Genomic DNA, 13,431 nt, shown 5'->3' on the forward strand with positions numbered 1-13,431 from the left:
GCCAACTGGAGGGGAGAGTGATGTACCACCAGAGAAAGCAGTCGAGTGAAAGGTGTCAACTAGAACACTTCTTATGGCAAAGCCAGATTTACATATCTTCCTGTTCAGCAGTCTCACAAGGCTGGCTACTTATGCAAGCACACAAGGAGTGGGCAAAGTGTGGTCTTGGAGCTGCATTAATGTTCCACCCAAACTGTTTTTCCAAGCCTCAGGCCGTTGAAACTTACTGGGCTGCCACTTTTCTGTCCATAAAAAGGATGAATTTCCTGGGCTGAAATCATCTAGATGTGGAAATTCACCTTTCAAATAGCCTGCAGCTTGCTCATCATCTCTGCACTGTGTCACATTGAAAAGTGATGTTTTCAAAACCAGAAGTCAACCTCCAGTTCAGCTTTTTCCTTTTTTTAAAAAATATTTTTGATAGCCCATGTAGTATCCAAGAAAAATGGACCCGCAGTGCTCTACACAAAAAACAATGCTGCTGTAAGACCACTACTTTGCTCAGGAAAGAGATGCAGTGAATAATGTATCAGCAGTTCTTAACCTGTTATCTGCAGGCTTCTGGACCCTCCAAAATGTCCTAGGGTTCATAAAGGGAGGGGGCTTGCTTGCCCTCCCTGCCTCTTTCTCCTGGGGCTGTACAAATGGAGCTGTCAGGTACAGTGGAACCGCAGATCGAAGAATCCAAATCGTTCTCATCTGCAGAGCCAGTTGTTCACATCTGCTATTTTCCTCTCCCTTCCTGGACCATGCCCTTCAACTGGCAGAAGAGACGAGATGACAACTTGTGCATCCATTTCTTTCAGCTTCCTACCAAGCGCCTCATAATCCCTTTTGATGTTCTGAAGGCTCTGTCTTGCAGTGTCATTGGTTCCCACATGTACTAAAAGGAAGGGGTATTGGTCAGTAGGCTTGACCAGTCTTGTAAGCCTCTCTGTCACATCATGGATCTTTGCCCCGGGGAGACAACACACCTCTTGAGACATCTTGTCAGGCCTAGAAATCACTGCTTCTGTACCCTTCAGCAAGGAGTCCCCCACTATGACTTCCTCCGAGGCTTAGCAGCAACTATTCCCTCTGGTGGGACTCACAGGCTCCCCTGCTCTGTCCCTGAAGTCTGTCCACGTTGCTCTTCTTCACCCTTCTTGGTAAGGGAAAGAGCTTTGAATCGATTCTCTAGCTGCAAGCTCCCAGAACAATCCCTTCTTGGCCTACTTCTCTATGTGACATTCCTCCAGCTGTCTGCCTCCTGTGTATGTGAAGTGACCTCCTCTGCCCCAGCAACTTCCTCTGCGTGGTACTCGTCCAAGATCATTAGTTCTGTCCAGGAAATCCTCTTGCTCCCTAATATGCTGAAGTGTAGCTATTCTGGACTCCAGCTGCTCCAGAGTGCTATCAACTAGCACTTGGTGCATGTGAAGTTCTCCACATTTGTAGGCAAGAAGGCAAACATCCCACAAGAGTTGCAGGTGTCCTCTCTGGGGGGGCTTGTTCATCCTTCCTACCTCTTTCTCCTGTGGCTGGCGCACATGGAGGTGCTATATGCAGCGAAGAAGCCTAGGAGAGCAGCAGGCAGAAGAGCCCCTCCCCTCTTCTGCTGGGCACTGCCATCGTGCTTCACAGCAGGCTTGCTCACCCTCCCTGCTTTTCTCTCCTGCAGCTAGCACGCATGTGGAGCAAAAAGCAATTCAATCACCCAAGTCAAGGTGTATAGTACAGTATTTGATGCAGTTTAGGGTTTTAAACCTTGAGTTAAGACTTAGGGGACCATGGTAAAAAAATGTTTCAAGGAGGTCTCTAATAAAGAAAAGATTAAGAACCACTGATACATATGCTCTGCTAAGTTAAATCATAAACAGGAAAAACTAACATAGCTTTTGTATATATTAGAAAAAGGTAATGACCTCAGGATGGTGTATAAGGCACATGCTTGACTTACCTATGGTCATCCAATGAGCTTCACAATTGAACAGTTACGACCTTAACTGCTGGTTTAGTGCAAATGCAAAATCTCTACCTCCCCACCCACCCACAGCAACAATTCCCAAGTTTCCTTGGGGAGAAGAAATGACTGTTAAAGTTATTGCAGACAGCTCACCATTTCTTAGAGAAAGCAAAAAGAAGGAACGTTCCTTAAAATGTGTCCTAAAGATTATAATTTCAAATTGGAATTAAAAGTAGGCTTCAGATATGAAAATGGTGATTACCAATGAAACATTCACTAACTGAGGTATTTAACGTTAACTGAGAGCAAAAACAAAGGCTACATTAAGATCTTGCTTGTTGACTTCTGATGAAAGAATCTGAATCTTTTGTAATTGGTCTATTTGCTAACTATTTTAGACACAGGGTGAGCATGAACTATACCATTCCCTTTGTATAAGTTATACTGAAACATGTAGATTCATCTTCTTTCCCACCCCTGCACAATATTCACCTTAATGCCTTCCAATACTGGAGCTGTATCTTTCAGTGTCTCGGAGTGCAGCGTTAAATCCACTTTTGCCAGTTCTTGTTCAGCATCAAGAGCTATTTGGCTTTTTTGAATATGCACAGCAGAAGCATCAAGATCTAGTGTGGACTCCACCTCTTTCTGAAAGATCGACAAAAAGAAATAAAGAAAGCAAATACACTTTACATTATGATTCAGAGTTTCCTCTTACAAACTTAAGTTTTAACACATTCTTCTTGGGTGAAAAAGAGATGAATTACAAATGGTTGGGTACTTATTAAGTACCAACACTTGTTTTCTGTAGTGGTAGGAAGACATGGGCAGGAAATTCAGCCAATAAAGTTTAACCTGTCCCCTGTAGTGGGACAGTAAACTTCAGAAAATCTCCAGGGAGTTGAACAGTTGAAGAGAAGAGCTGAAGAGAAGAAGAATTAGGTCCACCCAAAAGAATATCCTTTAGGGGGGAAAGGACTCGCTCACAGCTTCTTGATATGCAACTTGCACCTGCCTTGGACCAGAATGTGACTGCAGTGGGCACACCAGCCCCTCTGATGAGAACCTAAAAGCCACGACCTGAGTACTCCTAGACCTGGAGGGGAGCTGACTCCCATTATCAAAGGAACATACATGTTTATGTGGCATTTCAGAGATTTTGGATGGTGGTGGTGGAAGAAATAACTACTGGAAAGATCTTGAATGAAACTTCATCCAGGGGACAGAATCCAGGATTGATATGTATGCATGTATATATGTATTTATTTGATTTACAACCCGCCTTTCTCCTGGGGACATTGTTGTTGTAAGGGGGGGATATAAGGTCTGATGGATCCATGCCCTTGTCTCTGACTGGAAGCTACAAGTATAGAGATGGGAGTATCTATAGCTTGGTCAGGGTCTTGCTAGGAAAAGAGTAAAACTTTTAAACCTGATAAATGGAAGCACTTCTGTTTTACCACGTCCATGTAACTGATGGGGAAAAGCACATCTAAGGCTGATGCAGTGGCCCCTTTAGACATCCTCAGTCCCCAATGGTAGCATTCACTGCTCAGAGAATCGTAGAGTTGGAAGGGACAACAAGGGCCATTCAGTCTAACTCTCTGCCATCCAGGAACTCACAATCCTGCAAGTCTGGGAAGGTGAGGGGATAATCTTTGTAGCCTTAGTAAGTAGCACAGAGAAATCTTCTGGCTCACAGCCTTACAGAGGAGGGCTCATCAGGATTTAGGGTGCTCTCTTCCTCTTTTTCATTTTCAGAAGGAAGAGGGCCAACTGAGTAGTCTGTTTCCTCCTCCTCTGAGGAGTGGCAGGAGAGAGAGGGAGGACAAGTGTGTGTGTCCCTTCACTCAGATCTTCTATGCCTTCTGGTGAGATGGGTGTTATTCATGTTTCACGTGGAGAAATGAAAAGACATGAATGGCTGCCAATTTGATCATCTATTCCACCCAGGCAAAGAGTGTAGTAGTGTCCTTTAAAACTTCCACTTTTGTTTTTGGGGATGGCAAGAACCATAACAGATGGCAGGGAAGGGAGAAGATCAGTATCCCTGGCTGGTAGTGTACAAGCTCCTTCCTGGCTGGCAAGGGAGGTGACACATGGGTGGACACTGTGGAAGAAAAGAAAGCCCAATTGCCAATGTTTCCCATCCTCCATTCAACAAGCCAACACTCTCCTCATCTCTCCCTGCAATAAAATATCGGCATGGCCATACTGGAGTCAAAGCGGGAGTAGCAGAGAGGCAGGAGAAGGGAAAGGAAGGACAAAAGAAGAGAGAGAAAGAAAGCCCTTTTTTTAGTTGCAAGAAAGGGAGAAAAAGGAGTTGTCTGCAGAAGCATGGAAAAATTACTCAAATGGAATACAGGCAGAAAAACAAATTGTATTTTCTGGAGGTTGCTCTCTCACAACAGGAGGGGGCAGCTTAAACCTAACTGGCAGAATGTCCTGTCCATTGGAGCAAGTGGAAGGGACAATCTATTTGAAGGATGTCTTCCTCCAATACATCAAAATTTCCTCAGTTTCTCATGTTTGGAAGGTGAATGAGGACACACTGTTTTGCCTGTAACTGGAACTTTGTTCAGGAAAGAGGAAGAAAAGCTGTTAATGCTTTCAGCAATGCCCAAGCCAATTCTTTTCCTCCTAAGTAAGCCATCAATACCAGTTTATATTGAATATTCTCTGCAGGACTTCTCTCTTTGGAAGAAGCCCATAACAAAAATCACAGAAAGAAAGGCAGACTGAAAGACTTGTTAGTCCATTCGAATGGAGTTTCCCCTTTAAGCTGTGTCACAATGGAAAAACTAGATGTGATTTCCGGGACAAAAAACTACTTCAAAAAAGTCAGAGCAAAACATGAAACAACATGGATGCCTTTTAAAAAATTGCCTACCCTCTCAGCAACTTGAAGGGTCTCTTTGGCTTTTTCAGCTGCATCTGAAAGCCTTTCCAATTCCTTTTCTTGGTTTTCTTTCTTAATAGCTTCTTCTTCTTGAAGGGTTGCTTCCAGTCTAGCTTTATTGTCAACTTTTTCTCCTTCCACTTCTGCTGCTTTCACCTGGGCTTCTTTGGCCTTAAAAAGAAATTTCATATCACTTTCAGTTCCAATGTTATTGGAAATTCAACAGGACTGATTATTATTCTGGCAGATCAACCCTGCACTCTACAATATACAAAAAATCCAATTAATTCAACACCACTGACTTTTATATGATATTAATTATTGTACCTTTTGGATATCAATTTCTTAAAAACTCATTAATCTTACAATTAAAATTGTAATTATTAATACAACTTTTAAAAAACATACAAACTATAAAAACAGCATATAATCTAAATCACTAGTTCCTCCTCCATAAACAGTTTATAGAGATATTTCAATTAGTTTAAGGCTAAAGATTAAAATAAAATGTCTGGGAGTACAGAACGGTGCTTTAACATTAGAAATGATGATAGAGCAGAACTAAAACAGAGTGCGGTGAATCCTGTTACCCACATCTCACCATGTGCTATATGACATAATGGGGTGTGGTAAGGAAGGAGAGGTCTCAGCTGAGGCTTTCAGGAGGCAATGGAATCACAGTGTGAAGAACTGTGGCTTTGCTCCTCTACTCCCTTCCACATGGATGGATCCAAATCATTCTCATCTGACAGTTATTGGAGCTCTTGGAAGTACCAGCTGAGAAATACAAAGAAAGAGAGTCCCTGCTTTCTTTGATCACTCATTCTCTTTTCCAGAGGAGACAGGATCTTGTAGAAGGTAAATCTCATGTGGGCCAGACTACAACTAGAGGTCGTGCTGACTATGTGAATAAACTTTTAATTCTCAAGAAACTTTTACTGTTTAAGATTCCATTGGCTATCTCAAAAAGTTTTTTTTTTTTTACCAACTGGCAAATATTTTATTCCAAAACCCAAGGGTTTTGATGCACTAGCATATTTATTTTAGAGGCCAGCTGGAAACTGGAATCTCTACACTGTAAATGCATGCTAGTGCTTTAACATTAGGAGGAAAACTAAAATACCAAGGGCATATTTTCTACATTTCCAGCCTTAGAATCAGATTAAAGCATTGCCCTCAAAGCTGTTTTTACAACCCATTCCAAACTTCCTGGAGTGTTGCCAATAAGAATGAACCACTTCTACTGGAAATCTGCTGAAGGTTGCAGGAGTCCCTGTTCAATATTTAATATTTTAAAATGTTAGTTTTTTCAAGCCAGTAGACTTATGTCCATCTCCAGTTTTTTTTGAAGTGGAGACATTTGTTAGTCTACCTGCTCCAGGGACAAAAAATTAGACCTCATACTTGCTGTACTTGTCCATCCCTCCTACACTACAGTAAATGTACCAGTCATATTAGTGGAAAACGTAAAAAAAAAAAGTTAAGATTAAAGAGAATTCTTCAAAAGTGTTATTAATGTTTATATAATTCATGACATACCACACTTTCAGGTAGTATTTGCAGAGTTGTTGTAAGCTGGTCGGCTGGTGAAAGAGTATCTGGAAGGTACATAGCTCTGGACAAAATAAGGAGTGACGTTGGGATTTCTTGATTCAGATGCAAATCTAACCACTGCATTTAAAAGATAAAACAAAAGTTAAGACCAGTACATTCTACAGTCAATAACACAGATAAGTCAAGTTTAATTTGTGTTACAAAATGTAATAAACTTCTGATTAAACATGCCGTCCATGATTTAACTAAAATCTGTCAACAAATATGGAAAACAAAGCAGTGGCTCACAGACTGGAAGCAATTCATACACATCCCAGCCACAAAAAAAGGAGACATACAAATATTGCAGTAATTATAGAACTACTGCACTAATTTCCCATGCAGTCAAGAAATCTGAAGAACACTAAGACTGAAAAGGGCTGCTTTGAAAGAACTGGACAAAATCATAAAATGTAAACACATAACTAAAGCGAAGATTATCCAAGTCATAGTATCCCCCATCACCGTGTATAGATGTAAGAGCTGGAAAGTAAAAAAAAGCCAGTAGGAAAAAAATCAACTCATTTCAGATGTGATGATGGAGAAATACTGAAAATACCATGGACAGACATGTCAGCAAATATGGAAAAGAAAATCAGGAAAGCAATAGGTAACACCTCCACCCCTGCCCCCCCTCCCGAAGAAACTTGCCAAAAAAAACTCCATGACAGTTTCACCTTAGGGTTGCCATAACTCGGAAATGACTTGAAAGCACCACACACACAAGTCACACTCTCTCAGCCTCAGAGAATGGCAATGAAAATCCTCTCTGACAAAACTTGCCCCATGATAGTTTCACCTTAGGGTCACCAAGAAGGCTCAGAAGGGAGGGAGGGTGCTCTGGGCCCATAAGTTGGAAACAACTTGGAGGCACACAACAACAACAACAACAACAAGCATAATAAAGTACAGAAGGCACAATAACAAAGACAAAGATAGCCAGCGGTCTGAGTGCAACTCTGGAGACCAGGGCTCGAATCCCAGCTCAGCCATGAAACCCACTGGGAGATCTTGGACAAGTCACACTCTCAACCTCAGATAAAGGCAGTGGCAAACCTCCTCTGAAGGAATCTTGCCAAGAAAACCCCATGGATGGCTTCATTACACCTCAAAAAACTACAGTTTCCAGAATCCCATGGCAGTGAAAGTCATGTCAAACTGGATTATTTCTGCCTCACAACACTGAATTTGCCAGAAATGTGGCTGCAAGGCTTATCATGCCAGCCTTAGCAGAGCTGGGGTGGGGAGTCTAATGGCGGCTGTGTCGGCTCCCGGTGATGTGTAAGTTTCCTGGATTGGTCAATCAGGCGTATCCTGGCTCACCCTTATTGGACGAGGCACCCATCCATCCAGCCCATCTTCCTCTCAGGTGGACCTTCAGCCGGAGCACATTGCCAGTCCCCAGAATGAATTCTCCAGGCAGGAGAGGGAGGAAGAAGGGCTCAGCTACCTCCAGCTCCCTGACCCAGGCTTCCCTCACCCCATGCCCCCCTTGATAGTTTTACAGGTTTGCCATTACAGGACTATAGCATTAATTTTCCACATAAGCAAAATTATGCTAAAAATTCTGCAATGTAGTCCCGAATCATACAAGGAGAGAGAAATCCCAGAGGTACAAGTGGTGTTCAGGAAAAGAAAAGGTACTGGAGACCACATTAGAACATACAGTGGAGTGCACTAAGGAATTAAATTTTTTTTATAAATCAGCACGTGCTTTTTAGAAGGAACAATGGTGTGTGCACCCATGGCACATGCATGCCACCACGCCACCGCAAGCATGAGCCCCATTATCTCTAAGCAAATAACAATAATGACCACAGAGATCTACATACATTCAACCTAGACAATGAAGAAATAGAAATAGTAAAAGAATTCCTATACTTTAGATAAAACATTGATCAGGAAGGAGACTACAGTCAAAAAATCAGAAGATGACTAGGAATGGGAAGGGCGGCTATGAAAGAACTAAAAAAAAAATCCTAAAGAGCAAAAATATACAACTGAGCAATAAAGTGAGGAACGTACAAGTCATCGTATTCCCAATTATGATGTATGGATAGGAGACCTACACAGTGAAAAAAGTGGGTAAGAAAAAAATCAGTTCATCAGAGATGTGGTGCTGGACAGAAGTGCTGTGGATACAGTTGGATGGCAAACAAAACAAAACAAAAACGAACAAATGAACAGATCAAGCCTGAAATCTCACTAGAACCCAAGATGACTAAATTAAGGCCATCATATTTAGACAACATTGTGAGAAGGCATGATTGAAATCTTGAGTATCCCCAGCTCTCCAAACCAGGAACAATAATGTTAGGAAACAGTGGAAGGCAGTAGAAAGAGAGGAAGACTGCATGCCAGATGGTTAGAGTCAATCAAGGAGGGCATGGTCTGAATCTGTGGGACTTGAGCAGAGTGGCTGAAGATAACGGTCTTCGAGATATCTCACTCCGAGTCTTCATTGAATTGAAGGCAATTTGAAGGCAATTAACAACAGCAACTTTGGGCTCTATCACTTTGGAGATAATAGATTTGGAGGAAACACATACATATGGAAGGGGAAAACAAAAGTACATAAAGAATTAAGCTCTACTTAGAAATTGGCTGATCCAATTATTTATTTATTTTAACAGAATTGTTTCAGTATGGGTCTCCCCTCAAGAAGCATTATTTGAGAAGTGGAAATCATTAGATATGTATATGGCTCAGATAAAAGACATTACAGTGAAGGATCAACAGGATATGCACAAAATGAAGTCATTGGAAGATTTTGAGAGACTAGATCCTAAATTACACTGGTTGCTATAGACACAATTAAAAGAAAGATTCAAATGGACCTAAAATTAGAAAAGTTTCAAAAAGATGAAAAAGAATTAGACATAATATTTCATAATACAGAAGGAAAAAGATGACAAGATTTGATAAATTACTTCTCTCCAGAGAATTAGAACAAGATCAAATTAAAAATAGATCAAACAACATAATGATAAAATGGGTCAAGGATATGGGAAATGATACTGATTTGGTGAGCTGAGTATACACAAGAAAGAGCACCAAAAAATTTACAAAATGTCAAGATTTAAAAGAAAATTATCTGCAAATGGCCCATCAATGGCACCTAACCTCACAAAAGATTGCCAAAATCTACAAAACTAAACAAAACACATGTTGGAAATATCAACAAATAATAGTATCCTGGTACTATATGTGGTGGAACTGCCCACAGATAAAATTTTTTTGAAAAACAATACATATTACAATAAAAGAGATTCTTAAAATTACATATCAGATGAGGCCACAAATTTACTTACGTAACATGACCAATAAGGTTGCTAAAAGTGATAAAAAGAAATACTGGCAAATTTTACTATATATGGTCTCTGTAACCACAATATTACTGCCATAAAAATGGAAAGAAAACAAATTAAAATTAGAAAATAATTAGGAAAATCTAAAGACTAGGAAAATGCATAGGCTTGAACAAATAAAGTAATCACACAAGAATTTAGATAAAAAGAAAAAGGAAAGAAAAAAGAAGGGAAAAAGTTTGCCTATCAAAGGACAAAAACAGGTGTGTGTCTGTGTGTGTAATAAACTGTTAATAAAGGTTGGATAAGAGTAAATGTATTAAATATAGTAAGTCTATACGTCATATGTTGTATATTACAATTATGTAGTTTTATGTGTCGATTTTAGTAAGAGTGTTTAATGTATATGTTTCTTTTTGGTAATACTTTGTGATTTTTGTAATATGTGTATATTATTTTTTTTAAAAAAAAATGGAAAGAAAAAAACTAACAAAAGAAAATTGGTTATTGAAATTAATTAATGTGATAGAATTGGATAAATTAGCAAATTGGTTATACCAAAAATAAACAAAAGAAATTGAAAAAGACTTGTCACCAGTCATGATCTACTGCACAAATGTGTGGAAATGACAAAAAAATAAATAGAAAGAGCTAAGAAGTAAAGAAAAAAAAAGAATTAGGAGATAAACATAATGGAAATCATCAAAGTAAGATCTAAAACAATTGAATTCTTACAATTAATGACTGGAGACTATAGCAGGATTGGATTATTTTAAATCAAAAGTGGGAAATACTAAGGTAAACACTGTCTTACAAAATTAGATACATGAAGTAAGTACAGATTTTAGATAATTTTGGGCCCAAACAGACAGGCCAAAATAAAGCTCCTTCGGGTCACTTTGGAGGTATGCTGTTTAAATGATACATGCAACCTAAGAGCTGAAGCTGTGCCAAATCTGTGCTCCAAGAGGTGACTGGGGGAAAAATGATAATGACCCAAAAAAATGGTAATGAGTTGGAAATATTTTTTATGTCTCTTTATTGTTTATAAAAATAAAGGTTTTTTTAAATAAGAAAAACCAATAATGCTAGGAAATGTAGTGGGATGTACAAAGAGTGTAAGACCATATGCTAGATAGATAGATTCTATAAGGAGAATCTATTCTATTAGGGAGGATTCTATTATCTATGCATTTACAGGACCTAAGAAGAGCAGTGGAGGATAGGGAGTCTTGGAGGTGTCTCATCCACAACATCGTCACAAGTCGGGATAGACTCAAAGGTGGTTAACAACAACAACAACAAAATGTCTTTATCCTGTTTACTGTATTTAATGTCTTTTAAACCTATTTTAATTTAATGTTTTTAATATAATTGTTTATTTTTTTAAAAAAATGTTTGGATCAAATCTGTACTTTGTATGATTTTATTGTGAGCTGCTTTGGGTACTACACTGGGAAAAAGGCAAGACATAACTTAAACAAACAAGCAAATATTTATTTACTTATTTATTTCATTTATATGCCACCTTTCTCTCAGAAACAGACCCAAAGTGGCTCACGGATAAAATTGTTCAAAAATGTAACAAAACATTAAAAATAATTAAAATCATCTTGCTAAAACCATATAAATTCACATAAAACAGACAAAAGTTAAAAACATAAATACAGCATATACCCCGTATAAAAGCCTCTCTTATAACATTCTGATAATACAGAATATCCTTTTGATGTTTGTGTAGATCATCTCCTATTGAATTCAGATAAGGACAGTATGAGTTATCAATTTCTGATGGACCTGGAATGTAAGCCACATTTTATAAATCTAATCTGTGAAATTTCTTTCATGAGTTTTAAAACTGAACAGTCAATTAGCAATATACCATAAATTTCAAACAATGCTAGGAATAGATTGAATATAAATTGCATTGTGCCTATTTTTCCTACTCATTTCCACTCTGGGGTGAAGCATCCACCAAGGATCAATATTGTATAACCGGATGTTTTGGGTAATCAAAAACTTATGATAGCCTTTAGTTTGTCAGTACCTGCTTAAGTTGATCCTTTAAACGTTCTTCTGTTACACCAAGTGCTCTCATACCTCTTGCTCGACAGGCTGCTTGTAGCTCTTTAACTGTCAAGCTATCCACACCCTCCTCAGAAATCAGCTAGACAGGACACAAGATCATTATTTATACTAATCAGTATGAAGAAATATATTTATTTAAAAATGCAATACTTACAAGAAATGCAATACTTATAAGAACCTGTTGTGAAAAGCAAGGCATAAGAAAATAGAAAGAAAACTTCCATCACTATCTAGCTATTCTTGCATGACAGGGGGTTGGACTGGCCTTCACGATCTCTTCCAATTCTATAATTTTGCAGTGGAAAAATAGTTTTACACCCTTAATGCAACATCCAGACGTAAACTGTTCTCAGAGGAGGTGTGTGGTCGTAGTGGGGGACTCCTTGCTGAGGGGTACAGAAGCAGTGATTTGTAGGCCTGACAAGATGTCTCGAGAGGTATGTTGTCTCCCCGGGGGCAAAGATCTGTGATGTGACAGAGAGGCTGACAAGACTGGTCAAGCCTACTGACCAATACCCCTTCCTTTTGGAAGGTAATGTATTCTGTATTCTGCTTTGGTCAGGCCCTACCTGGAATATTGTGTCCAGTTCTGGGCACCACAATTCAAAAAGGACGTTGAGAAACTGGACCTTGTCCAAAGGCGGGCAACTAAAATGGTGAAGGGTCCGGAAACCATGCCCTATGAGGAACGACTTAGGGAGGTGGGGATGTTTAGCCTGGAGAAGAGAAGATTAAGAGGTGATATGATAGCCCTGTTTAAATATTTGAAGGAATGTCATATTGAGGAGGGAGCAAGCTTGTTTTCTGCAGCTCCAGAGAACATGATCTGGAACAATAGATGCAAGCTACAGGAAAAGAGATTCCACTTCAACATTAGGAGGAACTTCCTGACAGTAAGGGCTGTTTGACAGTGGAACAAACTCCCTCGGAGTGTAGTGGAGTCTCATTCCTTGTAGGTCTTTAAGCAGAGGCTGGATGGCCATCTGTCGGGGATGCTTTGATTTGGATTTCCTGCATGGCAGGGGGTTGGACTGGATGGCCCTTGTGGTCTCTTCCAACTCTATGATTCTATTTCATTTATGTATTCTAACCTTTATTAGTAGATGACATTTGAATAGTATTTTATTATTTGCTCAGTAATAAACTGCTGATATACAGTGGGCCCTTGCCTTACATGGGGGATCCGTTCCAGACCACCACCACCCCTGCGTAAGGCAAATGCCACCTATGCTCAAGCTCCATTCATTTGAATGGGGCTTGTGCGGGGTGGTGTGGGAGCACGCCCCATTCATTTGAATGGGACATGCTGCCCTTTGCGCCCCGCGTGCTCCCTGAGGCTTGAGCTCGTACACTCAAGTCCGCGTAAAGTGCACCCGCGTATAATGCGGGCGCACTGTAATTCCCATTAACGTAAGATCCATCCTCTTTGGGTTACATCAAGGTAACAGCAGTTTGAGTGGATTGCCCTCTAGGAAAAGTATTTCTTCCCCTTCCACTGTACAGTGGTACCCCGGGATACGAAAGAACTGCCTTACGAAATTTCCGGGATACGAAAAAATCCCATAGGAAAAAACTGTTCCGGGTTACGTTTTTTTTTT

The 13,431-nt window shown here is 39.8% G+C and overlaps 1 protein-coding gene across 2 annotated transcripts in view; it reads right to left on the reverse strand.

Annotated features, from left to right (window-relative positions):
- LETM1 (leucine zipper and EF-hand containing transmembrane protein 1) overlaps nt 1-13,431 on the reverse strand; it is a 61,999-nt gene that overhangs the window by 17,197 nt on the left and 31,371 nt on the right. For both annotated transcript variants that reach the window (XM_042457660.1, XM_042457661.1), the window contains exons 7-10: nt 11,793-11,912; nt 6,384-6,515; nt 4,836-5,015; nt 2,438-2,593 (exon numbers count right to left, since the gene is read on the reverse strand). In XM_042457660.1, coding sequence (XP_042313594.1) covers nt 2,438-2,593; nt 4,836-5,015; nt 6,384-6,515; nt 11,793-11,912 — 588 coding nt within the window. The remainder of the gene's footprint in view (nt 1-2,437; nt 2,594-4,835; nt 5,016-6,383; nt 6,516-11,792; nt 11,913-13,431) is intronic.

This window comes from Sceloporus undulatus, chromosome 3 (genome assembly GCF_019175285.1).
Source record: "Sceloporus undulatus isolate JIND9_A2432 ecotype Alabama chromosome 3, SceUnd_v1.1, whole genome shotgun sequence".
Lineage (NCBI taxonomy): Eukaryota > Metazoa > Chordata > Lepidosauria > Squamata > Phrynosomatidae > Sceloporus > Sceloporus undulatus.